The sequence below is a fragment of the Pleurodeles waltl genome, chromosome 12 (genome assembly GCF_031143425.1).
Source record: "Pleurodeles waltl isolate 20211129_DDA chromosome 12, aPleWal1.hap1.20221129, whole genome shotgun sequence".
Classification (NCBI taxonomy): Eukaryota; Metazoa; Chordata; class Amphibia; order Caudata; family Salamandridae; genus Pleurodeles; species Pleurodeles waltl.
The window spans coordinates 71,104,604-71,132,603 of record NC_090451.1 but is presented as its reverse complement, the minus strand read 5'-3'; the positions used below and the strand labels follow the sequence as shown (position 1 = coordinate 71,132,603).

At 44.6% G+C, this 28,000-nt stretch overlaps 1 protein-coding gene across 1 annotated transcript in view; it reads left to right on the top strand.

Annotated features, from left to right (window-relative positions):
- Positions 1–28,000, top strand: part of LOC138268028 (unconventional myosin-Vb-like) — a 160,552-nt gene that overhangs the window by 93,232 nt on the left and 39,320 nt on the right. The window contains exons 21-27 of the mRNA XM_069217350.1: positions 1,935–2,174; positions 9,993–10,208; positions 11,149–11,242; positions 14,618–14,766; positions 25,252–25,371; positions 25,983–26,225; positions 26,665–26,762. Of these exons, the coding sequence (XP_069073451.1) occupies positions 1,935–2,174; positions 9,993–10,208; positions 11,149–11,242; positions 14,618–14,766; positions 25,252–25,371; positions 25,983–26,225; positions 26,665–26,762 (1,160 nt within the window). The remainder of the gene's footprint in view (positions 1–1,934; positions 2,175–9,992; positions 10,209–11,148; positions 11,243–14,617; positions 14,767–25,251; positions 25,372–25,982; positions 26,226–26,664; positions 26,763–28,000) is intronic.

The following is a 28,000-nucleotide window of genomic DNA, read 5'->3' as shown; positions in this document are numbered from 1 at the left end:
TTTTAAAGTGTTTTTTTTGCTTTGCCTGATGTGAGTGGTGATGGATCTCAAAGGGATTGGTGGGGGCACAGGCCATGGTTGACATCACCCTTGTGACGACACGGCCCATTGGTGGTCTGCTGCAAACACATACAAATCGCCTAATTTTCAACCTGTATATTTTAAGAAACCATGATTCCATAGAAAAAAATGCTTTGTTATGAGATGACGATGATTTTACATGTTATATTTCATACAGAAAGCATCAGCTGGGTTTAGGTGTAATCAAAATTCTTTTTACTCGGCTCTGGATCTCAAACAATTGTTTTCACTTTAATCAAAAGGACCTGAAAATTAATATAGCGTGCTGACGGTACTCCGCGTGTTCTGAAAAAGCCCAGGCATAAGAGTGATGTAATCACACCTCAGTGTTGCATCAAGGCATGCTTAAGGAAATAAATGTTGGATTGGGCAGACTATAATTTTTATGCAGTCTGTCCATAGGTTTCTGAAGGTTCCTATGGCCGGACTCCACACGTCATTAAGTCTGAGAGACGTAAATTGTGCTGCACTCTCTGGTAAATGAGCAAAAATACCTCTGGTTCCAGACGCGGAGCAGTCTGAACCGCACGATGGTGCAGAAAGAGTCTGCTCACGCTACACTTGCATGGACATTAAGGCGATTAGGTGGTTATCGCTAACAGGCATCCGCATAATTTTTATTAGAACATTGGAATGTTGAGAGCTTCATTGAAGAGAGTGATGTGACTGTGTCTTCTGCTCCATCACTCCACTGTTGGTTTTTGTTTCTCTATTTTATCTTAGAACAGTCCCCCTTTGTTGTGCTAATTGCAAGAAGCTTCTGCCTCTGGCTGTACCAGTTGTTAAAGGCCCTCTCCTTTGACTTGGGCCTATAATCCCAGTTCAGTGCCCTTAACCACTGGTATAGGACGCCACAAAGCTATATTATGTGAGCACAGTCTTGCACAAGCCCTGATTATTAGAACACTCTTATCATTTCCTGTTTTTTTTATTCATATCCCATAACTTTGTCTGACCAAAACTCAGTGGGAGAAGAAAAGTCTTTCGAGAACTGTGAACTTGGATGTGTACCACATCTTTTTTTTTTTCTTCTTTTTTTTAGGTACTCAGTAGAGAAAACCACCCTGCACTGACTGTAGCCACACTTTGAACCCGTATCAGGCATCCATAACCTCAGCAGTGGATCCCAAACTATACTGTTTTAATAGAAGATGAAAAATGACCTAGATTAATTTAAAGGGATGCTCAGGCTGCCTGACACGAATTTTGAAATATGAAACCACTAAACATACATGGATAACTTTGTTCCACCTTCCCATCTTATTTGTCCTATTTTTTTTTTCCTTCCTCCTGCCCCAGGGCTACTCGGATAGCACGTGTGAATTCTGTATATGTGCGCATAGGTTTTCTGCAGAATTCACTTGTCAGGGCACATTCATCTAAGATGACATTGTTGGGCAGTACCAAGGCTCTCTTCTTGCAGAAAAGTCGGAAAACCATGACCAGAGGTTTCTGAGGGTGAAACCTTAGATCCTAGATTGTTTAGCTGTTGACAGTCGCTCGGTTTGTTCCTTGTACTGTATCAATGGTTGGCGCTATCCACGTTTCTGAAGCAATGCACACATTTTAAGTCAAAAGCTTTTATCGAGCACTGTTAATTCTTGAGTGAACCTATTCCGTCACACTCTATTCAAATTTTGGCATTTGTAGATTTACATTTCTCACTTTACACCCAGGACTTCACATTGAAAAATATGATGAGAGGGGAATTCAAATCTAGGCCTTGTTGAACCTCTCAAGAAGGATAACTTAACTGCTCCGAGGGTAAGATTAAAGCTGAAGGCTGATATGTGAGTAAAAAGCTCTCTTTCTAGTAATCACTGACTCACATTTCCTGCTTTTTCCTACTGTAGATAGTGGCAGAGAGGAAGGCTATTATCCTGCAGAAGGTGGTCCGCGGCTGGTTGGCACGCTGCTACTACTCCAGGGCACGTGCAGCCATTATCTACCTGCAATGCTGCTGTCGGCGCATGGTGGCTCGGCGAGAGCTGCGACAGCTGCGCATTGAGGCACGCTCTGTGGAGCACTACAAGCAACTCAACAAAGGCATGGAGATCAAGGTCATGCAGTTGCAGTGCAAGGTCGATGTGCAGGTAAGCTGAGTAAGGCTGCGCCTAACCTGGTAACAGTTTCAATGCAGCCCCTTATTGCACGCGTCATTACACCACCCACCTACACCCAGAACTTTGTTTAAAAAAAAAATAATTGAGTCAAGCAGCTCTTGGCGATTAGAGGATATTAACATCTAACTTCCATTAAATACTGTAATGTTATTAGAATTTAGAACTGGCCACATTTAAATATAGGATTTTGTAAAACCCTCTACGTATAGAAGGGCCACTGAAAGTTTGTGATTCTGTGTCAGAAACATTGTCTGCATAGTTATGAATTGATTGCAAATAGCAGCACATAATATACCGGCTGCTGTATAATTTGCAGACTTAAACCAAAACTCGTTTCTGGTCCAAATTGATCAAAATTTGCTAACTAATAGTACAATATTTTTGCTGGGCAGTGGAAGACCCTTTGCAAAGGTTAACTAGCCTTTTCAGTTGCTTATCCCTGTACTCTGGTTGTAAAATTGAGCTAGTGAGGTGAAATGTTTGACCAGGCAGCATTAGCATGTGCTTAAAATTAAAAGTAGTATGATATACAACTCCCTGAGAAAAATACTTCAACAACAATCACTTATTAGAACCATCTTGTGCTGGTGACCCCCCAAATACTAGCTAACATATATAGCTGCTCAGAAGTACAATGCAGATTTTTAAATATTTGAAAAAAGCAAATAAAGGCAACAGCAAGATATGACTGCCACAGAGCTTGTACCACGCCGCGTACTTTGCCCTTTCTTGCCACACAGTTTAGTCAGTCCTGCTGTATAAATTGATCTGCCGTTCCTGTATAATACGGGTCCTGCGTTTGGCGTTTGCGCCCTTCCTTTGCTTACTGCTTCTTGGAACTAGCCCCCTGCCCCAAGAATATTGGGTATTTTTCTGGCATCTTTTCTTCCAACTGCAAGATCACTCTGGATTTTGGAAGGACGCCTTGTAACACCTGCCGTAGTTGCCTGGTTCACGGTGTGATTTGATCAACCAGACACTCACAAACCGGGTACTGTGCTGGGCATGAGTTTTCCAACCGCAGGCCCTTCTGACCTATAATGTGACTAAGCTTTCTGATCAAGCCTGTCTGCTGGGGTGCTGCCATAAGGCTTGATCTTTAGTGATTTAGTTTCTATTCCAGCTGTCTTATGAAGCCTCCTTCCAGATGGGCGTGAAGTCGAACGCTCTGTTGGATACCAGAAGTTTGTAAAAGTGATCCACACACAGCACATCACCCTCCCTTCTCAGCCCAACACCGTAAAATATAGTCTTGTGGCTTAGGTTTTCTGCCAGCTCATTCCACGTTCACATACTATTCATAATCTGATTACCTGTGATCGGAACCCACCATTGAAATAGAAAGGGGGTGAGTTGAGGTAAAAGCTAATGAAAAGACCAGATCATTTACTTACTTATTTTTTTTGGTTAATGGAATGATTCAATGATCTTGGCATCTCGCTCTTTTCCCACCTAATAAATGCTAATTTGGCTATGTCTTGTATTTCCCTCTATGGTCTAATATAGGTATATATTTGTGGTATAATTCAGGAAACTACTGAAAATTTTAAAGGTGGGTGATTTTTGTGGGTTTTACTTTCACATACCATGTTCCTGTCTGCATGCTGTGGCAGTGTTTGGAAGCCGGAACAGCAGAAGCGGGTTTGTTGCCTGGTTTGTTTGAATCACTTCTAACGACTGCCCAAGATACCAACCGTTGAGGCACCACCCTTGCACTGGTACATATTCTAACAGCATCTCACTGCTTCCCTTTGTGGACCTCTGTCTTGGGTACAATTTCTTGAAATGTTGATGTCTTTCCAGGAAGTTGTCTTTTCAAAGTCTGTGGAGCCCTGCCCACAGTTGGAGCGTGTCTTGGCACCGCGTAGCTACCAGCAGGTGTGCTCAGCGCCACCATCTGTGAGCAGCGCCTTTCGGGCACGGCAGCCTGTTCTTGAAGAGGATGCAGAAGAAAAGGATTTGCAAATGTGCCTTGAATTTCAAGCGAGAATCCGTTTTACGCCCACGGTCTGCTGCCTCTCCGCAGACGCTCTGAGATGCAAGAGTGTGTGGTTGAGGTTGGGAGGGGTGTGGGTGACTATAGCTCGTTACATATTAGATTAGTGACCACGTCAGATGTAACCCAGACTTTGAAGCTTTTCTGCTCCTCTTCCTTCAGTTAATGTTATGGAGCAGCTTTTAACGAAGATTGTCAAGACTTGATTCCCGGTGCAGGTGGAACGGTAAAAAGGTAACGCCAATTAGGCTTAAACATGCCTTCTGGAGGCAAAAACCTGGACAAAAAAGACCAATGGAGTGATAGCCTTGCTTGGACCTTGACTTTAATTGAAATTAGGGGTACTCTGCACAATGAGCAATTGCAGTATCTCCCCTACATTTAGGCAGGTGACTCACTTTTTGACCGGACATTTGCATCAGCAACACTGGTCCTGCTTAGACTTAGGGGGTGAGTGGGGGTGGGGGAGGAGCATGCAAGGACTAGGAAGAAGAAAGCATATAGATTGCTGTACCCACCTGGCCCAAGCAAGTGCCCAAGGTGGGCGTGAGGGAGGGGAGGAAAGGAAGAGTTTATGGTGCACCATGGTGACGATTCTTGTAAATACATCAATTTTTAAATCATTTGCCTGCCAACTCTGCTCCGCTTCCCATGGGAACTAGATTGGTGGTGTTTGCAGGCTCCATTATACCAAAACATAAACATATAATAAGGTTAAGAAGGGGTTGTTCGGTGACCTGATTGCTTGTAGTGAACATGCTCACTGCTCCCCCAACCCCAGCCCCCTTGCGCCTTCTCCATAATCACTTTCTTTACCTTCAGAGGCAACAGTGGAATGGATAGCTGTAAGAAGGGAGGCAGGAATTACTCAGGAGAGGGCTTATAGGGCAGTCCAAATAACCCCCTGGAACCTGGCTCAAATATGTTTTGCATTAGTTTAAGACGGTCTAAAAAAAATGCTAAATACATAGTCACGTGCGTTGCTATTAATATGAGAAAAACAATCACAGAAGCAGATACTCGTTCAGTTTGCACCCATTATTCTTAATATTGAGTCCTAATTCAGGATGCTTCATAGCTGTGCGCTCTGCAGGATAGGAGTTACTATGGAGTGTTGTTCTAACTCCAGTGCCATTATATAAGGAAGAAAACCTTCCTGCAAAGGTGCACAGTAGAGGTAAATGGTAGGTCATTACCAAGAGTGAGGGCAGTCTCGATGGCCTCTCAATGGGCAGCCACCTTCATTCATTAGGAGGCAATGGAAGGGGTGTGTGGGATGCATGTAATAATTTCCTAGCACTTCTCAGCTTATGGGAACAGATCTCTGGTTCGAAGGGTGTGAGTGCACAGACACTTGTACTCTCTTGGCTCATATTGGCTTTGTTTGGACTTCCAGAGCTCAAGACCTAAAAATAGGCTGCCGGTTGCTGTGTGGCTACTCGTGTAAGGACTTGGGAGATTTCCATCTACTGCCACTCGAGAATAGTGTTATGTTAAACTTTCCAAAATCTATAACTTCCTAATCACCATAAGAGTAATAGAGACGCAGGTCCCTGTGGGGGGAAACAGTTCCTATGACCAATACAGATCATCCCATACCAAACAATTGGTGTCATCCCAGCTCAGGATGCAACCATTAGCACAACCAACCTTAAACTGATGATGGCTTTAAATGAGTTTATCACTCTGGGGCCCCACCTTGGGGCCTTGACATTTTCAGAAGTGGTTTATGTTTAGGCATGGGTTGCGTTTGCAGAGTTCTGCTATGCGAAACTCTGTAAAGTGCCGAAAAAACTCTACCGCCATACTCGGAGGTCTGGGACCAGCGGAGTTTGGATAAGCCATGCTGTTCGCACTGATTTTCAGCACCAGGAGTTTCTCCCATGCTGTAAAATCAGTGTGAACAGCATCACACAGAGAGCCAGAGGGTGCTAACTTCTTTCTGCTGCTTGAGTAGATTTCCTACTCCAGTGGCAGTTTCTTCATGGCGGGCACGACCTGCCGTGACCACCCGCATTCAAACTCTCGCTTGCCAACATAGCAATTTCTCTCACTCGCCAACTTAACATTGGTGAGCTGCATGAGAGAAAAAAAACTCTGCTTTGCGTCAGTTCATGGAGTGTTTTGGAACTCTGCTCTCCGGGTGGAGCACAGAGTGGGCAAAATTCTGCAAAGTCCACCAGGGGGGCGGAATTCTTCACCCACCCCTATTTATGTTCTTCCTTTATATTAAATCTTTTCCCAAACGTCTTGCCTCTCATGTAAGAACTAAGCAGAGGGATGGACTAGACTGGCCCAGCACATGTAAGTACCGGCCTATGGAGATGGCCAGGTTACTGTTACGGAATGGACATTCTTACTAATCTGGGGCCACACTGTCATGACATGATTTTGAAAATAGTTGCAGTGCAAACCCTCCCATTGCATTTGCCCTTCTGTAGTATGCATTGTAAGCATTCAGGGCACATGGGACAAATGTTGCAAAGAATCTTATATCGTCTTGTAAATTGGCTGTGTGATGAGTTTGGGCTGCTTAGGGGTGTAGAACCAGGACCCCAGTGGCTGTGTTCTCTCCCTCTAAATTTGGTTGTTCCTGACTTAGTACACCCCACAATTGGCATAATGGTGTAAGTCCCTAGTATATGGTAGCTAGGTACCCAGGGCATTGGGGCACCAGGTGTTCTCCATGGGCTGCTGAATGTATTGTGCCACCCATGGGAGCCCACACAAAACTTCTGCAGGCCTGCCATTGCAGCCTGCGTGAAAAGGTGCATGCACACTTTCACTACACCAGGTCACTGTAAGTCACCCCTATGGTAGTCCCTCCTAGCCCAGAGAGCAGGGTGCAAGTACTTGCATGTGCAGAGGTGCCCCTACAAACTCCAGCCCCATTTTCCTGGACTTTGTATGTGCAGGGAAGACATTTTACCTGTGTACTGTACATAGGTACTATGCCCAGCTACATAATGTTAACTCTGAACCTGGGCATGTTTGGTATCAAACATGTCGGATTCGAACTCAATACTTTTCCCAGTATTGGTAGTATGATTCCATGCCCTCGGGGGGCTCCTTAGAGGGTCCCCAGCTTTGCTCCTACCTGTTTGCAGGATTTTATCGGGCAGCCCGCGTTGCTGCCATCTTACAGACCTGTTTCTGCCCTCCTGCTGTTTGACCAGCTCAAACCCAGGAAGGCAGAACAAATGATTTCCTTTGGGAGTGGGAGGCAACCCCCTATCTCTATGGAAATAGGTGTTACATGGCTTGGGAGGGATAGCCTCCCCAAGCCACTGGTATGCTTTGAAGGGCACATTTGGTGCCCTCCTTGCATAAAATGGTTTGCACCATTCCAGGGACCCCGGTCCCTGCTCTGGCACGAAACTGGACAATGGAAAGGGGAGTGACCACTCCCCTGTCCATCTCCACCTCAGGGGTGGTGCCCAGAGCTCCTCCAGGTGGCCACTTTATTCTGCCATCTTGAATCCAAGGTGGGCAGATGCCCCTGAGAACCTCTGAGTGTCCAGGTCAGGCAGGGACATCACAGCCCCCTCCTTATAGGTGGTCGCCCTACTAGGTGACCAGTCCCCCTCCTGGGCTGTTTAGGGTCTCCCTCCAGGGTGGGTCTTCAGATTTGCCATGCAAGATTCCAGCAGTACTCCTCTACGTAGTTTACTTCATTTTCTGGCCACCGGGACTGCAACTGGACCCTCCAGGAACCAACAATCTGCAACTCCAGTGACAACTCCACTCTGCAACATTGTTTCTCTGGTTCCTTCCAGCAACTGCAACATTTCCCTGGCTGTGCATCCTCTGAGGGTGACAAGTCTTCAGTCTGCACAAGAAGTAAGAAGGAATCTGCCTTGGAGTGAAGGAGTCACTCCCCTGCATCAACAGGCACCAACTGCAATAACATCCGGCTGCGTGGATCTTTTCTCCTGCAAAACTGCTTGGATTCTGCAACACAGGTGGTAGTCTGCAGTGGTCCCCTCGGTCCTCTTTACCAGCTCTCTGACTTGGGAGATGGTAAGCTCTTGCCTCTCCTTGAGGACAGTACCCCTGTGCACCGTGACTCTTGCAGCTACCTAGGCTTGTTGGCTCTTCTTCCAAGGGATCTTCAGGCTCCATGTACCCTCAGCCTCCAGCACTCTTCCCTGCAAAGCAGTCTCCTGCCTGCTTCCCTGGCAGCGTAGGACTCCTTATCAGATGTACTGAGTTGGCCTCACTGCGACTCCTGTGCCTGCTGCCTGTGAGTTGCCTGTGGGGGACTGCATCCTCGTCTTCGGACTCTCCTCACTGCTGAGGGTCACCTGGGATTCCCTTCGTTGGTTTAAGTCCACCTGGACCTGCCTGGCCCCCAGCAGCTATGCAACTCTTCATTCCCAACTCTTGCCTTTGCCAAGGCTTGTTGGTGGTTTTACCAAACCACTGACTGCAATTCTTCTTCCGACATGAGACATCACCTGTATCCCTTCTGGAACTGACTCCTTGTCTTCACCGTCGACCTAGTCCTGCATGTCCAGAAGGGTGGTTTGTGGCTCCTGCCCCTTCTGGACACTCCAACTCAAACTGGACTTGTTCCTTTTCATTTGCAGGTCCTCATCTATCAGGATCCACCTTTCCACCTTTTGTTCCTTCCAGTCTTGTTTGGGTCTTGCGCAGACCTTTTCTAAAGGTTACCTGTGGGTTTGGGGGGAAAACCTGGTACTTATCTCCACTCTCCTGGTTGCTGCGGGGGGCACCCTGGCACTTACATTTTGGGGTTCACAGTTCCTCCAGCTCTCCTCTACAGATTCCACTTTGTTGGGTGGGGGACTGACTTTCGCATTCCACTTACTTAGTATATGGATTGGTCTCCCCGTAGGGTATCCATTACATTCTGCTATTTAACTGTTTTCTATTGTCTTCTATGCTAATTCCTGACTGCTAATGTGTATATAATAGTGTTTACTCGGTTGCTAGTGGAGTATTGTCTAAACAGTATTGTAGTTTGTGTTACCATAATACAGTACCTTTTATTTTTGTCACACTGTGTGGTTATTTCATGTGTGTAAGTGCTGTGTTACTATAGTGGTATTGCATGAGCTTTGCATGTCTCCTGGATAAGTCTTGGCTGCTCATCCACCGCTCCCTCTAGAGAGCCCTGGCTTCCTAGACACTTCCTACACTTTACTAATAGGAGATCCCTGGACCTGGTATAAGGTGATAATACCATAGGTGCCCACCACACACCAAGCCAGCTTCCTACAAGGGGAACTCAGTCTCCAGTGTTCTGGAGTCTAGAGGTAGGCGAGCCGCTTGCATTTGTTGTACCGTCTTTCAACGTCTTGCTCGACCTTTCCCTATTGTCCACTTTTCCAATTACAAATTTCAGCGCATAAGCATTCAGGAGGTCTAGTCTCCCTCCCTCACCCATCCACAAATTCAAAGTAATGGTTATCCCCTTAGGGCAAATTTATTAGTATTCACATAATTCTATCTATTCATTACTCATGTAAAACTCCACACCCTGTTCAACATGTCCAGCTCAACATATTTTAGGTTGGGCTTGTTGGCTTTGTGTAAAACATCAGCTGTTCACACTCTTTCACATCCTGACTTGTGTGGTGACCCCTGTCTGTATGTATACTTGTCCCCCACTTATATGTTTGTGTGTCAAGGTTTTTTTTAAGGTTTTTTTTTTTTTTAGATGCCAAGGTTTACTAATATCAAAGGAATGTCCTGTTTTGAGTTCTTACATTTTGCACTCTATTTATGTTTATGACCCCTCATCGTATCCCTTCTTTATGTTCATGAAGACAAAGGAAAACCATGCACTTTCAGGACAGATAGCTCTGTTGACCACATCTTACAACAGCCAAGTGGAGAGACTGAAGAAGGAGGTGGTGAAGCTGCGAGAGGATAAAACTGAGCAGAACCGAAACCTGGCGCTCCAGGAGCAGCTGCAGAATGAGCAGGCCAAGACCAAGCAGGTGGAGATCGCCTGGGGCAAGGAAATGGAAGCCCTGAAACTGGTGGGTCATTGTTTAGCCCAGGCCGTGTGTGAGTGTGTGTCACAAGTTTGGGAAATGTTGAACTTGCAAAGCCACGACATGCAAACTACTGGGACTGCTGCCCGATAAGTCTTCAGCTAGACTGGAGTCAGCTGGAAGCCTAAGGCTAGGGTGGTGGTTCATGTCCGGTGCAGCACCGGGGAGCTGGGTAAGTCAGCCATGGCTTCCATGGAGACTGTTGTGTGCTCAACTGGAATCTCGCTGGTTCTTTCCAAGAGTTTCTAAGTTACTGGTCAAAAAATGTTTCCAGCTGTAACGGAAGTGATGGGTGGGCTCTCAGCAGGTGACGGTGGGAAATCATCGAGCAGGCACATGAAGCCTTACGGGCGACGTATTGCTGAGAGGATAGTGGGTCTCTGGGCAGCTGGTGGTTAACTGGAGTATTCCTATGGGGGATGAACGATGGGTGACACATGAACTAAAGATCGGATATGCAATCTTGTGACCAGTAGATGCCCATGCAAGCAGCATTTGGATCCACTTGAATTGAGGTATTTCTAGTTTATTTGTCTTGAGCACAATTTTCAGGGCACCACTTTGTTGTTGCAAAGATATCACTTCTAAACTTTAAAAAAAATGTATTTTATTTTTTTAATTTGGCGCCATAATATTCCAGAACTGGGCTTAGAATAGGCAGAGTCTTTGGAAACTGGATTCCAGTCGTGCAAGTGGCATTATTTTTGTCCTGAAACTAGGACAGTTACCGTAGCAATCTCTAAGAAATCTGTTTAGGCGAGATGTTGTGACCCGCAGCGTAATAGTGGTCCTTGGAATCAGCTTTTCTGGGAGATTGCTCAATCTAAATTAATAGTCTCAAAACGTCATTAGGTGGCATGTGTGCTGTGGGGTCTAAGAGTATTAGCGGCTTATAAATTAATGAATCCCAAATTTCTTCTTTCAGAAGCTCATCAGCTTGGAAAATGAAAATCAGCGCCTCCTGGAGGAAAAGGAAAATCTAAACCTACAGGTCCTGGAGCAGTCTCACAATATGGAAGGTAATTTTTCTTCCCTAAATACCCCTCCTTTTCATCTTCCTTCAATCCTCCAGCCTGGCAGTGCTCTGAAATATGAACCCTGCCAGAGGGAATGCAATTGTGAGAGCTTTCCTGTGTGCCCTGCTATGAAGTCTTATTCCCATCCTAAAATACCCTCCTTCCTTCCCACACATGCAAAGCCATGCCGCAAGCAAGGGCTGGAGTTATGCCCTCCAGCAGGTGAGTGATGCAGTGGTTGTCTACCCGGAGACAGTTCTACTTATTGACCTTTGGTGTTGATGGAGGGGTTTTCTCCTAGGACTTGTATTCCACTTATTGACCTTTTGTATTTAGGCAGTAGGTCTTGTATCGTGCAAACTGAGCTGGGGAACGCTGACGCGAGTGCCCAGAGTGCTATTCAGCACACACAGTATAACCTGTTTGTTACCTAGCGGGTATTGATCAGGGTTAGTGGTCTTTCAACAGAATCGAAGGTGGGTCGGAGGAGCGCTGATGAGGGAGGATGTTCCAGATCCTGCTCGCACAGATGGCGAAGGTCTGCTTCCGACTTTTGCTTTTTTCCTCCTCTCTCCTGACAAAAAATCTCCTGGTGTCAAATATAAAAGGTGATAGGAGGATGCTTGCATAGAGTCTTTTTTTTATTTATTTTTTATTTTATTTTTAAACCTATCTTTTTATTGAAATTTGGCATATGACATCAGTTTCAAAACATAGCACTATCCTATATCTCACAATATTTTTGAGCGTCCTGTCCAATCCCCCTCGCCACCGGTCCAGCGTATTCCGTATATGGTGTTCTTTTAGTGGTCTCAAGATGGGCCGTATAGGGCCCAGAGGAAGCGAGGGCTCCACATAATTGACCGCTTTATGCATTCCAGCCCTTGCTTGATCACTGGTAATTGCTCTGGGTAGCATTCCAACCCATTGTTTTTCACCCAATGTGCCGCTCTAGGCAGAAAACCACCTCATGCAAATCAGTACTGACCCTTGTCCTTGTGGGAACAGTCCACCCCCATCTGCTTGCCTTGAGGGGGCCCTCACCTAGCAGGTTCTGAGGGGAGAAGTAATTTGAGCTGCGTCTATTCTAGTGCATTGTGGGAGAACTGATGCAACATTGGGAAGCATGGACCACATCCCGTGACATGTCAGGATGGCTCTTTCTGAGCAGGAAGGGAGCCTTGTATTCATTGCCTGAGCCAGTGGCGTGCCCCGCGCCTCATTTAGTGGTTGACTACAATCCTATGAAAGCAGCAGATGAGTACAGGGAACTCAGTCTGCCTTAATGCATAGTGAGGGGTAATATCCCCTAATCTGTTGCAGCTGTGCACCGATCCACGGCAGGCAGTTATCATTCATGTGTGTCTTTGACACTTGACCTCACTTAGTTTGCCATTTTAGGACTATTCTGCTTTGTGTGCAATTTCTTTTATGAGAATCCTGTTCTGTCATATAATTATATCCCTTTAAATCCCGGAGTGGCTTTTGTGTATAGACTGGCTGGCAGCATCCACCCATGGGGGCTATGTTTCAATATTTAATGTGCTAATTGATTCAGTAAAGATTAATTTGGAATATTGTTCACACGCCCACTCCTCCCCTGCCTCCCAGTGGAGGAACTAAAACTACATTGGGGGCTGTTCAGTCCCTTGACTGGTGTCGCTCGTCTGTCACTCATATAAAAGAATATTGGTTTTCTGAAGCGCTTTGCAATTATTATTTCTGCTGCACCGGTTTCTTCATTGTAGCACCTGTTCCTTTAGGGTGACGTCACTGACTAAGTGCATTCTTTTTTTTTTTGTTTCCTTGAGATGTAATTTTTCCCAGAAATGTAGTCTCTTTAACCTCAAAAGTTCAATGTTTTCCTCCATTTAAGCGAGTGTGTGAATTAAGGCTACTAAAGCCAGGATCTTTTAGTCGTGATTGGAACTCTTGCCATAAGTTGTCTCTCAGTTGATTCCAATTTGGCCTTGCAACGAGGCGAGTGCAGATGCAACTGTGCTTACAATTCATTCAGCGAGAAGAGACTTTTTAAGCAGCTTCAAAACTCGCCACCGTTTTCCTACTCTTTTGTACCAGTCCTTAGAATGGAGCCTTCCCAAGCTCACAAGGATAGCAGCACAAGAGACTATTTTTTAGCTAATAGAACACAGCAGTTTCCCCTTGCAGCTTAAGACTGGAGGACAAACGCTTACATATCTTTTTTTTTTTTAACTGAGGGAAGCCCATATAGCTGTTATAGCTCTTGCGTTTCTTCCCCTCTTGCTTCAATGGAAGGTAGTTATAAGGTGCATCAACCTGGCTGTTCCCTGCCTAAATATACCAGAGGTTAGCCAGGCCCACAGAGGCCTTGTGTGTTTTAGGATGGGTTCTAAGGCCACGCCTGCTTTGATGTTGCCATGTTATGCGTTTATATTATGAACTCTGATGGTCTTGAAGACTTTTATGCCACATCGAAATAGGACGTGAACACCGTTGACAATGTGGATCTCCTCCCTACCACAGACTTCTGCACATCCAGCCACATAGCTGGTACTTGACAGTAGCACCTTATGGGAGGGCTGGTCACACTTTTCATTGGCTGCTACCTCACCTTTATTTCTATGTTTATGCCTCCTTGAGCTAACCATGCCTGGAAGAGCAGAAACTGGTACCTTTAGGGAAAGGCTATAGCTGGGTTTGCAGTACCCAGGTCTCAAAATTTAACACAGTCTTTAACCTTTTGAAGGAGCTTCTCTTGCCATATGAGGTGTGGAGCATTCTATATTTTCCTTTATTGGCTCTGAAATTGAAACTTTTGTTCCTGGAAAAAGTATCTGCATCTGAACTAATGTCATTAGGTGTCAGTAGTAAAACCATGATGCACTGGAGCGATGCACTAGGTTTATGTACACAAGAAGAAAAACTGACATAATATTGTAGCCAGTCCTTTCCCAGCTCATGACCTTTTGATTCTACCCCCGTAGCCACTCTTCTCACCCTTCAGTGCTTTGAGGAGAGTTTTTGGTGGCAGAGAGTCCTGTACAAAAATCTACTTTCACTTTAGAAGCCAAAATGTCTTGCAAAGTCTTACTCTTGCTTGTCAAGGTAGCAGAAAAGATCTCTACATTCTGGTTCTCTTTTTTTAGAAGGGTCATTTGCTTAGTGTTAGATAATTACTTTGAGTTGTCTAGTAGGCATTGTTAGGACAATCGAACACATCCCTTCCTGCAGCATCAAGTGAGCATTTTCTTCAAAGCTGTAACATTTGTTGAGCTTTCCCTTTTTATGAAATTCTCAGGAAGTTCAGAATTTGATTTTCTGCAGACGTGTGCAAGTGTACAGTGCTAGATTAGGAACTTCTTTTTCATACCCTATTCCCCATTTCTCTTCCCCTAGACTCTGTGTGTGAACGGGTGTCCTTGGAGACTGAGCATCTGCAGAAAGAACTGGAGGAGGAGCGATCTCGCTACCAGAACCTGCTGCAGGAGTACACGCGTCTCGAACAGAGCCATGAGAACTTGAAGGATGAGGTCTACTTCCTCAAGGTGAGCGGAGGAAATATTGTCCATCAGAGAGGCACTTAACCTATCGCCTTCTTCCCTTCCCTTCCCTTTGTGCCATTGGCCGGTGGAGAGAATGTAACAATGTTATATCCTGTTTAATGCACTGTGAGGGATGTAGTGGTGACACCTTAATATTTACCACTGGATATGTTGGAAATGTTTCCTCTTATGTGGTTGATTGAAGAATGTTAGCACAACTCTGGTTTTGCATCTGTCTACACCAAGTATGTGGAAATGCCAGTTCCTTCGGACTTGTTGCCATTTACCATTTATTTACCATTTATTTAATTGTTGTCAGCCTATCCGGCCATAACAATAATACACAATAAGTATCAATCCATCACACGCAATAAAATCACATTAAATAAAACATTGTAAAAAAGGAAAACTATACTTGAGTTTTTGATTTTACGTGGCCCTAGGTGAATCCAATATGCCCTGCAATATCATAAAACTTGATTATTAGCCATTATTGGCATAAGACTCTTTACTTATTCTAAAAACATTATAGATCTAAAATTTAAATATCCTATTCTTGCACTAATCATTTGGGTTCTTGCGATACCTGCCAGCAGTATAATAATAATCCAGGACCTTGCCTGGTTTAATCAGCAACCTTCAGCGATGTCTCATACTAATGATAGCTAGGATAACACAAGTAATTATACTTAGGCCAACTGTGAGTACATTGATGAACGTAACTTCCACGCTTCCAATATATAAGTTGAAACCTTCGCCACAATATATTTCTCATCTGATCGCATACAAAGCACTTCCGCCTCATTACATTTCCTGATCCCGTATGATCTAAAAAGCGGACGTAAGTACAATTTGCGGAGTTTAAGCGTAAAATGACATAATAAAAGGAAGTGGGATAATGTTTCTTGGCCACCATGAAGGCAAGGACAGCATTCTGATCCGCACTGTGAGACGGCTTGCCATCTGTTAGTCACCGCCATCACTGGTAATGTACCCATACGAAATTTAAAATAGAGAGCCCTTTTTTCTTCCGGATAGATGCAGTCTATGAAAATTGCTGGTTTAAGCTCTTGGTTGAGCAAAATGTACCTCTTGAGTAAAGGGCTAAGTGTCTCACACATACTCTGAGTCTTTTGGTCCCAGTATGCCTTTTTAATGACAGATAAACTGGGCTTTCTGATTTTCTCTGGATGAAGCCAGAGGTCTTCTTGGCCAATAGCAACCAGGGTAGTTGAGATGTGTTTAAACCAAGGCAGTTTTCGGTAATTTTGTAGCTTCATGATGTCCATGAGTGTTTCTCTGTATGGTTTGAGTTCCTCTTTTGCCCAGATACGGATCCAATATCTTATCGGGGCCAGTGCAATGTAATCCTCGACCTTTCTCATTTGTAAATCAGTTCTCAACGCATTCATTGGTGTGGCAGTGCCTAAACAAAGTAATCGGCGTAGGAAATTATTCTCAGTTACTTGTATTAATGGGGTCTTTCTAAATCCCCAAATCTCTGCGCTGTAAAGTGCTGCCGTCCTTGCTTTGGTTTTATAAGCAAGCAGTGCAGAACTCACAGAATGGTTGCCTGTGGCTTTAGCAAATCTAAGTACCGCTCCGGCGTGCTGGGCCAAGGAGATGTTACTTTTGTAGATTTGTGATTTCCATGTCTGTTTTTCGTCCAGTCTGCAACCCAGGTAGTCATAGGTGGTCACTCGAGCCAAGGGCTTGTTGTTTACCCTGAAGGTCGAATGCATCGTTTGTTTTGGGTTGAGAATCATGAACTTTGTTTTCTCCTCATTAATTACCATGCTCCTCGAGGTGCAAAATGATTCGAAACCCCTAAGTAGACGATGCATTGCTATCTCTGTTCTTGCCAGTAATACAGCGTCGTCAGCAAAAAGCAGGATAGGTATACTTTCATTGGCTAGTTTTGGCACATCCAGATTTAATTCCCTCAGATCTTGGCTTACTTTATTTATATAACAGTTAAACAAGGTTGGGGCCAAAACACATCCTTGTTTTACGCCACGCTGGATTGGAATTTCTGCTGTATAATCATTTCTCGTGGAATATCTAACCCTAGCAGTATTCCCTGTGTGCAGTAGAATTAACAGCCTTAGAATTTTCCCCCGTATGCCCATTTCTGACAATAACTGCCATAATGTTTGGCGATTGACGCTGTCAAAAGCTGTTTGAAGATCCACAAAGACCAGATATAATGCACAATCTTTTAGGGTGGCGTATTTCGCGCAGATCATATTCAGCTTAAAAAGTTGATCTATTGTGCTTTGGCCTCTCCTAAAACCAGCTTGGTGTGTCGATATTAAATCTCCATCCTCCAGCCATTGATCTAAACGCAGCTGGATCAATTTGGTGAAGATTTTTCCAACACTGTCAAGCAGTGAGATAGGCCTATAGTTGCACACCAAGTCCCGAGGTCCTTTTTTGTGAATTGGGACAATTATTGATTTCTTCCAAGAGGTCGGAATTACCTCGTGGTGCCAAATACTGTTGAATATGCGTGTTAGAGCAGGCAGCCATAACGTTAACTGATTACGATAAACGTCTGAAGGTATGCCGTCTGGGCCTGCAGCCTTATACGGTTTTTGAAAGAGAATAACTTGTTTAATCTCTTTCTCGCTGAATTCCGGTGTCAGCTCCATTGCACGAGGGATAGAATGGGTTGCTTGCGTGGCATTTGTGCCAAGGAGTTCGTTTGGGACTAATTCATTCTGGGTTCCATTTGACGATCTAATAAACCTTTTTGATGATGCTACATAGGTCGTTTGAAGTGGGACTCCCTTGTTTGATCTTTGGTTACTACCTTCCAGTCCTTGGATGAGGCTGGTTGAGTTATTCATACTCCGAAATGCCGTCTTGGCCTCTTCCTGGTATAAGGCGGTAAAATGCTCTACCCAGAGTTGTGGGTTGATATTCAATTCTAGGTTCTTCGAAGGGCCTTCGCATCCGCATCTGACTATCTCCCAAAACTTTTTGCAGTTTCCTGCCGATATTGCCTGCAGGAGGGATTTCCAGAGCTTATGTGGAAATGTCTTCCTTTTATATCTTAGTAATTTTTTGTACTGTTGCCTGCATTCATAAAAGTATTGCTCATTATGGTTGTTCAGATGGCGATTCTTTAGTGCTTGCAATAGTGTCTTTTTTAGTTTCAAACACTCTTCATCGAACCAGCCCTCCATCGTATTAGGGTTAGTTTGGGGATGCTTAGTTCTTTCCTTTGTTGTTTGTAGTAGCAAGTTGTTAAAATTATCCAGTAGGGGTAAAGCTTCATTAACTGGTAGGTTTAATAATGTACTAAGTGATAGGAACCAGGTTTGACTAGGTACACTCAAATAGGGTTCGTCCACGTTCGACCTTAGTATGTTTTTCCTATTTGGTCTCATGGTTATTGCTAAGCAATTTCCGTTAAGTGGAAACTCAACCTTCCCCAGGCTTGCGTCCGGATGGATTATCTCCATTAGCAATGGGTCGTGATCACTCTCGATCCTGTCCCTTATTTCCATATCGATAACATAATGCCAGGCTTCGATGTTTATTGCCATATAGTCAATTATACTGTGTCTTTTTCCAGTTCGAAAGGTAGATTTAAAAGTTCTGTCTGAGTTGGTTCTTCCGTTTACTGTGCGAATTCCGCCTTCTATTAATACTTCAAAGATTAGTTCCCCTTTTTTGGAATCTTGGCAATGTTGGATGAGGGGCGTTGGAATATTCCAAGCGTGATCTTCCTCTACTACTTGTTCATCCCAAAGAATAGAATGGGGTTTAGTATTAAAATCGCCACATATTAGAAGAAGGGTTTTACAAAACTGAGGGGGACGGTTATTCGCGTGGCCTAGTGTTGGGTTCCTCCAACCCTTAGATCTTTTATTTGAGATATGATCTTCGAGGAGCCGCACACCAGGCATGACTTGGGCCCGGCTAACGGGAGGGAGGTACACGTTTACTATTTCAAGTGACCACTCCTCATGTTTTACTGCAAGCGTCTGGATTTCCTTGCTTAATATGGCATGGGTTACAGCTGAGTTTCCCAATAGTGAAGTTCTGATCCAAATGGTCAGACCTCCCGATGGTCTTCCTTTTTTTTGTTTGATAGCAGGTATGTAAAAAGTGGAAAACCCGTCTAGGTCAATGACGTTGGTAGACCAAGTTTCTTGGAAGCAGCTGATGTCTTGCTGTTTAATAAATTCAACCCAATCCTTATCTTCCATTTTGCTTTTTAGGCCTGCAATGTTCCAGCTTAAGATTTTTAATGTGGGACTAGTTCTATTTTTTATATTTGAGCTACCCATTTGTTGCTACAAATTTCTAGATGGTTGCTCTTCATCATTCTGCAACTGTGGGGGATTGCCCCTGCTGTTTCTAGGGGAGTTAACAGACAGGCAGAACCTCATATTACTCAGGTTTATTCGTTCAGGGAGTTGTTGTTTGGAACTAATTGCTCCCTGTAGTATCGAACCAGAATTGCCTTCTGCCTCTTGCCTGCCCGACACATTTTGCTTTGGAGCTTTTTCAAGAAATATTGTTGGATATGGTTCCTTTTGTGGAATAGCAGTAGATATTCCCCATGTCTTCATCATGTTAGAACATTTTAGAATCTGATCTACTATCCAAGGTGAAGCCCAGACTGTTTCTGTTGATTCCCTGTTCTCCGATTCTTTCCTTTGCATAAATCTTACTGAGAGGAGGTCTTTAGTTGTTACGTTCTGCAGAGCTGGCAAAGAATTGACCAAATGTAGGATGTTAGTCCTATTTAGAATGTCGTGACTTCCTCTTGAGGAGTACTCGGGAATAAATGTAATTGTGGCGTCAGGCTCTTTAATTATTTCAGTGCGAATCTTGGTTTGCCCGACACCTCCCTGTGACCATCTTCCTTGAGGTTGATTATCTTCCTTTGCTTTATTGTAAATAGTAGCTGCCCAACTAGTCAATGTTCGTTCTACCTGGCCTTTTTCCCTCCCGAGTTGCAACTCTTTGTTCCTAAGTTCATCGTAAGGTTGCCTTTGTGGAGGCCAATTATCCTTTTTTCCTTTAGTTTCCAAGTCAAGCACTGGACGCGGTGGAGCAGGTGGATCAGTAACCCACCCTGGCTGGCTACTAAAGTTGTGGTTTCCAGAGCTAGCCTGAGAGCAGTATTTTACTTTTGACCGAGGTGCGGGAACCGGGGCTATTGTATTATCCACGCACATGGTTTTTCTTGTACTTTGTTCGCTTCTTGTGCATTCTGGGCTCTCTGCCCTTCCGTTTTCACTTTTGCTATTTTCTTGTTCTACCCCCTCGATGATAAAGTTCAGAGACTGCTGACGTTTTCCATTATGGACTCCTACTGTATTTGGATAATGCGCCTGAATTGAGTGATCTCTTTTTATGGCTGGGAGGTGCTTATCAATGCCGGTACTTGATTTTGTTGTCTCTGGGCTCCATTTATGTTGTCCATTGACTAAGGGATCATTTGCCTCATTGATCTCGTGATTTGAACCTGAGTCTTTTTCTGGTCTATTTCCTTTGTCTAAGTCGTACCCAGATGCTTGGTAGCCCCTAGGGCCAATGGGGATTCGGTTTATATGAGAATGGTGGGTGCAGCTTTTATCGCACAATAATCCAGGATTTTTATTTATAAAACTAATATCTTTGTCAGTTGGTTTCTCGAGACTCTCGGGCTTGATGCACTGATCTTTAGGCTGCTGTTGAGTAAACTCATCGCCTGTGTTGCTGATCTGCCCTGTTGGGCTTGCCTGTTTCGGCATATTTAAAGCCTTTTTTGCCGATACTTTGTTGTTTCCTCTAGCTTTTTTCCATGTGTATTTCCGTCTACCTGTTTGTTGATGCCCTTTACTCAGAGTCCTTTTTTCTACTGTATTTGAGATTTCGATTGCAGATACAGGACTTTTGTTGATTCTCTCCGTCTTGTCTATGTGGGTTTTTGCGTCTGGGCACTCGTCTCGTCCCGTGCCAAAGGGCCCTTCTTTGTCTTCACTATCTATTGGTCTTTCAGTTACTCTAGATTCTGTTTTTGCTGACTCGTGATTACACGCCTGTGTGTTATTGAGACTAGATTTGCAATCTTCGATTATGTCTTTGATTACTTTCGGAACTTCCAGTAATTTTTCCAGCAGTGGGCCACAAACTTGCCTGTCCATCATGTCCATTTTTTCAGCCACTGCCTGGTGCAACAGATTTTCCCTTATTACACCCTCTACTAAGGCCATCCTATGATCTATGGTCTGTAATGAGTTAGTAAATTGTTTAGTTAGCTCAAGTTGATCATCAAATTTTTGAGACTGGACCATGATCGTTGTTGCAATTGAGTCCAATGTTGTGCATATAACTTTCATAATGCTTAAAATTGGTTGATCTAATGAGGTATCGTCTCTATTTCCCCAGGTTTGCTCACTTTGCTCATTATTTGTCTGGCCTTCTGAGTTCTTATCGTCCTCTCCTCTATGACCTAGCATTATGCTGCCTTCCAAGAGGTTTAAATCTTCCAATGTTATACTGTTTAATTGGGGCTCTATACTACCAATTACGAAGTTGTCAGGCGAGGAGAGCTCCAGACTAAAAGAACTATGATCAAATCTGCTCAACGTTAGGTTCGTTTTTACAGTTTGGCTCCCATGGTGAAGCTGTGGTGTTGAGAGCTTATGTGAATATTTCTGCAATGAATGTTCTGTTTCAGGCCCCTTTGTATTTTGAAGGACTGTAGGTTCTAGTTTTAGATGAAGTAAAGGGAATATCAGTGGAGAGCTCCCAGAATGTAGTGGTCCCATTTGGGCTTCCGGATGAGGTGATTCATTACTTTTTCTTTTTCTTTGTCTTTGTTCTTCCGAGAAACTGCCCCTTTCTGGGGAACTAATTGACCCCACTTTGCTACCCACAAAAGAGTTGTTCGTTCCACAGGGTAGTCGTGATGATCGGGCAGATCGCTGCTGGGATGAACAGGAATCCTGATGCCCAGTCTCTAAGAGCTCCAGCTCGCCCTCCACATTATTGTCACCTTTTTCCCCTGATGGCTGTGATGGGAGGTCGCAAGCTTTAAAGGTTTGCTTCTGCAGCCAATCAGAATTTAGATTTATATGGTTGTAATAGTTGGTAATAGTATTTATCTTTGATTTAATTTCCCTTGCTCCCCTGGCCCCACCTGAGCCCAGGTGCGCCGGTATATACTGCTGTTTCCTATGCAGAGGACTAACAAGGCCCCCCACCGTTTCACCTGCATTCAGTGATACATGCCCCATATCATCAGAGTCGGTATGGACTAGACGCATAGACAGCATAGGCCCTGATGCCGTTTCGGGTGTCCCTCCTGGTTTGCTTTCATCATTGGGAATCCCATTATGGGCATCCTCTGCTGCTGCGGCCTCTGCTGTGACCTCTCCTTGGGTTATAAATTCCCCCTGTGATAATTTAGTGGCTCTAAGGCCCAGGTCTTGCCCCAGATCTTGTAAGCTGTTGGGTTCCTGCTCTGGTCTTTGGGATTTTACTGGATAACTGAGTGCCTCGTTGGCCTCTCTGGCTTTCTTTGTTTTCCCTCTTGTTCCAACCATTTTTGAAGTCTTACTGTTTGAATGGATCAGCAACTTCAGCAATTTCCGGGATCTGTAGGACGCTTCTCTAGAATGTAGAGCTTGACTTTGCTTGCTTTGCTGTGTGGTGACGCACAGTACGCACAGTACGCCGTACAAAAAGCGTGATGTTCGAATGATATCTGTCCCTCTAGCGCAGTTTAATATGTCAATTAATGGCCTCCTCTAGGTTCTCTGGTTCTCTCTATCTGGCCCCTTCTGATCCTCTCTGTCTCTGTTGTAAAGGCGTCTACTTACGCCTACTTGCGCTACTTATGCGTTGCTTATGCACCGCTTATGCATTACTTTATGCGCTACTTTATGTGGCCCACTCTCGATCCACTCACGGCCACGACACTGGCCACAGGAGCCACTTAGGTCACTTAGGTCGCTTAAGTCACTTAGGTCAGGTAATTTCCTTAGGTCAGGTCAGGTCAGAGAAACTAAATATGGCTAGGTGCCGCTGTGGCGGCTACGGTGGCTGAAGACAACGGATACGGATACCCTCCTTGGCTCACCTCCTTGGCTCACCTAGTCCATATGGTAGCAGGTAGGGCGGCAACCCCAAACTCTCCTCTGGTGCCCCTCTGGTGCCCCTCTGGTACTCCTCTGGTGCTCCTCTGGAGCTCTGGTGCTCTGGTGCTCTGGGACTCAGGGACTCTGGGACTCCGGTACTCCTCTGGTGCTCTTTCTGGTGCTCTTTCTGGCTTCTGGCATTTCCCTGTGCCCAGACCACGCCGTAGTCCGCACCGTTACAGCGAACCGGCGCAACTGAGGGCCCCCAGAGGCGCTGGTGAAGAAACAGGCAGCAGTCCTGGTCACACCTGCCCGCTCACGGAAGCTCACGGAAACTGCTCTCCCCGAGCCAGCAGCTACAGCCCCCGGACCATGCACCTCGGAGCGGAGCAGCAGCCCCCGACTGCGCCCGCCACAGAAGCAGCTCACCCGGCTTTTTCCGGCTTCCCGAGCTGTTTTCCGCGGCTGTTTTCCCCCTGCAGCGGCAGACACCGGCTAGCGGCGGCGGCAGCAAACCGTGTGCCGGACGCGCACCTCGCACTCGCACTCGTGGTGAGCAGCCGCGACGCGAGCCACCCGGCACCAGCGTCGACCAGCGTCGTGTGTCGAACTCCTCTCTCCTCCTCTCTCGTCTCGTCTCGTCTCTGCACAACAACATTCACTTCTCGGACTTGTTGCAGTTTCAACTGAGTTTTCACAGTTTCTCCTGTTGACCAATGGAAATGCAAAGGATGAAAATGTCATTTTACTTTCTCGTTGCTGCCTTTATTCTAAAGAATCTTATTTAAGAGTGTTCAACTTGATAAACTGCACTTTACTTAAAAATCTGTTTAGGAAATAGAAACCCTTGTTTATCTTCTCCCCTACCTACATGTTGTATAAACGCCTATTTTGCAGTATGATATATTATCGAAACTGTTCGCATTTTCTTCCCCCGGGGTGCCTTGGATAAGGCGAACATGGAAGTTGGGAGTTTTATTACAAGTGGTTATGTCCCTGGAAAGAGCAGTGTGTGAAAGGGGTTGGACAAATCATCGCTTACAAGCAGACTGCTGAGAGGCTGGGAATGCAAAGAAGGTACCTGGTCGTCAAATTACGTGAAGCCTTCACATGATGTAGAGACAGTGGTTGTGTTAAGTTGCCTGCAGGTAACCAGCACTCTGTGACTCTGCTGTTATGTGGACCATATTAGAACCTTATAACTAAGGTAGTGACGTGCAGTTTTATCACATCAGAAGTGGAGATAGAGGGAGCCCAGATGCAATCGCTTCTCCAAATGGCCAGTCTGCCTGATCAGCGTGGTGGAAGACTAACTGCACGGAACCGTTAATGTAGTAAGGAGAGTGGTTATTGGCTATGCAATGCTACCCATGCAGAACTGCACTGCAAGTCATTCGAGGAGCGGGAGAAGCAATGCCCAAAATACCAACTAGTAGAATCGGCAATTGAGGAGTCCGATCAACTTTAATAGACAGTCTGAGGCCTCCAAGTATGACATATGGAACGAGTAGAGCCCTACATTGTAAATTACACGTGGAGTATGTCATTCTGCAGAAGAAAATACTCTGTTTCAACAGCACCCTGCTCTTTGGATTCCCATACATTTCACGGTGCATGGTGGTGGATCTGCTGTGACGCTGAAGATAAACTGCATGAGTTCAGTGCCAAATTCATACATCAGTTGTACTTTGGCTACTCATGAAGGTTGTTTGAGGCTAATGAACATATGCGGGACCTCTGCTGATTCCTTATATAATGCTCTGATTCTGGTCTCCAAACTTTCCGTAATGATTGGGAAAACACTTAATTTCACTGTTCATTGCAGTATCCCTTCTTGTGATCAGTAAGGTCTCTAGAAGCCCTCTTCACATGGGGGAGGAGAGGTAAATGGAAAGGTTGTTGAGTAGAGGTAGAAAACTACATGCACACTCCCATTTATTTAGTAGTTATGGGGAAAGGCTTCCGAAATGGTGGGTTGACTCCATGGACACTGGTCTGGGTGTCCTACTTACATAGCTGTTCTAGTACGAGCAGTAACACCACTGTACAATGTCCTGGAAGGAGTAGGGTAGATTGTTGAACTATCACCTGAGTGTGTTCCATGCATTCCAGTTGTCCGCTGGAAAGTACCTGGAATATTGAGGGAGGGACCCTGGCATAGTCCATTGTCTACAAGGGAACATTAAGACTGCACTCTTTTGATGGGTGAAGGACAGGGTCTCCAGGGATATTCAGCTGTGAGTGGCATAAAATGAGCGATTTTTTTAATATAGACAGTTTGATGTCTCAAAACTCAGAGCTTCAATGTGTGTCAAAAGGAAACCTTTATTTCCTCGCTTATATCCCGTAGATGGAGGGGTTGTTTGATCGGTGAAACTATACTGTTGTGTGTTTTGTTCTTTAGAATCCAGATCATATCAGGAATCCTTCCTCTCTGAGTACGGTGTCCAGCGATTCAATGTGGTCATTGTTGTCCACTGACGTGCCCTCTGTGGAGATGCAAGAAGTGGATCTTACCAACAAGGTGAGTAATCTGTAGAAAGCAAGCTTCTATACTGGTTTGGCCCACAGGGAGCAGTTGGATTCTTGGTTCTCTGTGAATAGCCTGTCTTCTTTTATTGAATATGGGTGAAACCTCCTCCTCTGAGAACTCTGACCCCTCTCCATGATCTGTTATGTTTGCTTTTTCTTACTTTTGATTTCCATCTCTTTGTAAGTGCTCTTTTTTTCTTTTTACATGAGTTATTCTGACCATCCTTCTTGAGCTCCTGACTTGGTGGAATCAGGTGCATTTGTCATATTTTTTTCTTGGGCTTTTTAACAATGATGGGGGCCATCAATGTAGGGTGGGAGTGCCCAAGATAGTTTGTTTTCTGAGCAGTCTTTTGTGCTGCCATTCCCTATCACTACAAAGGTCCTGTAGTTATTCAAATGGCGGTGGAAGTGACATCTACAGTGGCTGCATTGTTGTGCAGAGATCCTATAAAAATGTTGTCCATCCAACACACCATCACCAACATCTTGCCTATTGGGTGTGTGTAGAATTGTGCAGCAGACGCAAAGCTGTCAGTCTTTGGTACTTTCCTGAGAAGGGGTGATGACTGTGTTCTGTGGTCTTCTATTGCCTCTCTTTAGGATCTAGACCAGAGGAGCTTAAACCAGGATCCCAGTAATACAGTTCACGAGAGGCAGCTGGTGAAACTGGGCAGCCCGACGTTATCTCGGAGTGGTAAGGTGTCCATTAGTCCCTACCAAAAGGCCCAGAGCTGGATTATGGGTCAGCTCAACAGTGTCAGTAGTGAGATGGAAGGCAGCTGGAAGCAGCAGTTTAGATCGGAAATAGAATCGCAGACCAGGAGTGAACTTCCATTGAGAAGGGTAAGACTTCAATCCCTCCCCATCCTGCCATCCTCTACCTTATTTTCTCTCCTCTGAAAGCTTACCCTCTTCTATCAGTTTGCCACCTTTTTCGCAGTATTTATTTTTCACCTCATCCTCTTTCCCATTCACCTTCCACCTGTTACTCTTCAAACCACATCTTTCTACTAACCCTTTCCTTCTCCCTTCACACTGTGACCAACTATACCTTGACCGGCTTCTCGCATACCCCTTCACCTTTCCTTTTAGTTTGATTTCCTGTCCATACTTTCATTTTTCTGACCACTCCTCCAACATTCTCGGTTTTGGTCCCTTCACCTTCCATTCACTTTTTCTCGTTCACCCCGGTCCTGTGTGTCTCCTATCTGTTCCTTTTTTATATTCCTTCTTCACACATTCTTTAAAGTACGTCATCCTTGTCTAATTCCACGCTTCCCAGGACGTAGCACTGGATCTACTGCCATCTGTTAAGAACCTCAAGGGAATGACCGAGGAGGATCTGAGATGTGCTTACGATGCTGTCTGCATCACTAACAAGTAAGATTAGCTTACCTTCCTTTGTGTGTAGATTGACTGCAGTGCCTGTGGCATTTGTGGGACATAAATTTGTTCCACCACTCCCAACCCCCACATTCTTCTTTGTTTTGTCTACATTGATCTTTTATGAGATGTTTGCTCTCTTGGCATAACTGTTGCCTTTACACCACAGTAAAGCATGATCCCCTTTTAATGCTGATGTTCCATAGGCGCCTGGTGAAGATGGAATGGACTCTACTTTACAGCGGTAGAAGCCATTGGTGGGGAACATTTGTCCAAGGGGGGTGGACACTTTATTCTTTTTGCCTCATTTACTGTGTTCTGCCTACTGCTCCCCTCAGGACCCTCACTCCGGATGCTGATGATACCTGCTCTTTATCAGCTTAAATCTAAATAATAAAATAAATATGCAGTATATGGTCAGGTTAGCCTTAGACTGAGGGTGTTTTTTAATTTGATGTAATTAAATATTTAACATTTGTTCTTTCGGAATCTAGGTTGAGGATTATTATTATTATTATTATTTTTAATATGCTTCATATATGTTTAGTGATCTAAATATTTGTCAATGTACAAAGGGTTACATTGAGAGTTAGTCTTGTGGGTAGAGTTGAAGTTTGGGGACTAGTGTTTAGGTAACATTCTGACGTTGAGGTAATGGTATTTTTAATGTTGTCTATGTACTGAAGTAGTGGTGGCCTATGTATAAGTGAAATGATACGGCAGATCCCGCTCTGCTGTTTGGCACTTAGTCTATAGGGTGTACAGGTAGCCCTGTTCTGGATTTACTCCTGTAGAACCTATTGCTTGGTCTGTACTGCTGTACTGCTTCATATAGTTTAAACCCATAAATTATTTTTGAGTTTAAATAAATAAAAAAATCTTGGAAAGTTATTTCCTAGAAGAGTGGTGCACAACTGTTATTCAAAGTGGACCTGGTCAACAGGCAGGCATTGGATATGAACACTGTCATCCGGGAATGGTATTTTATAGCTGTCTAGGATAGGCTACCAATCAGCCTAAGGCCGATTTATTTCATTTACCCTGGCTGAAGTAACAGTTTTGAGATGCGAGAATTTATGCCCTTCTTAGATATGCCACAATATAGTGGTAGATTATGACCTAATAGCTAACGTTTAGTGCTGTGTAACAGATTGTCTAATTTGCTCAATAAGCGTAAATTAGTTCATTTTACCAAACTGTTGCTGAAAATGTGCTGTGCATAAAGCTGGTTGTCT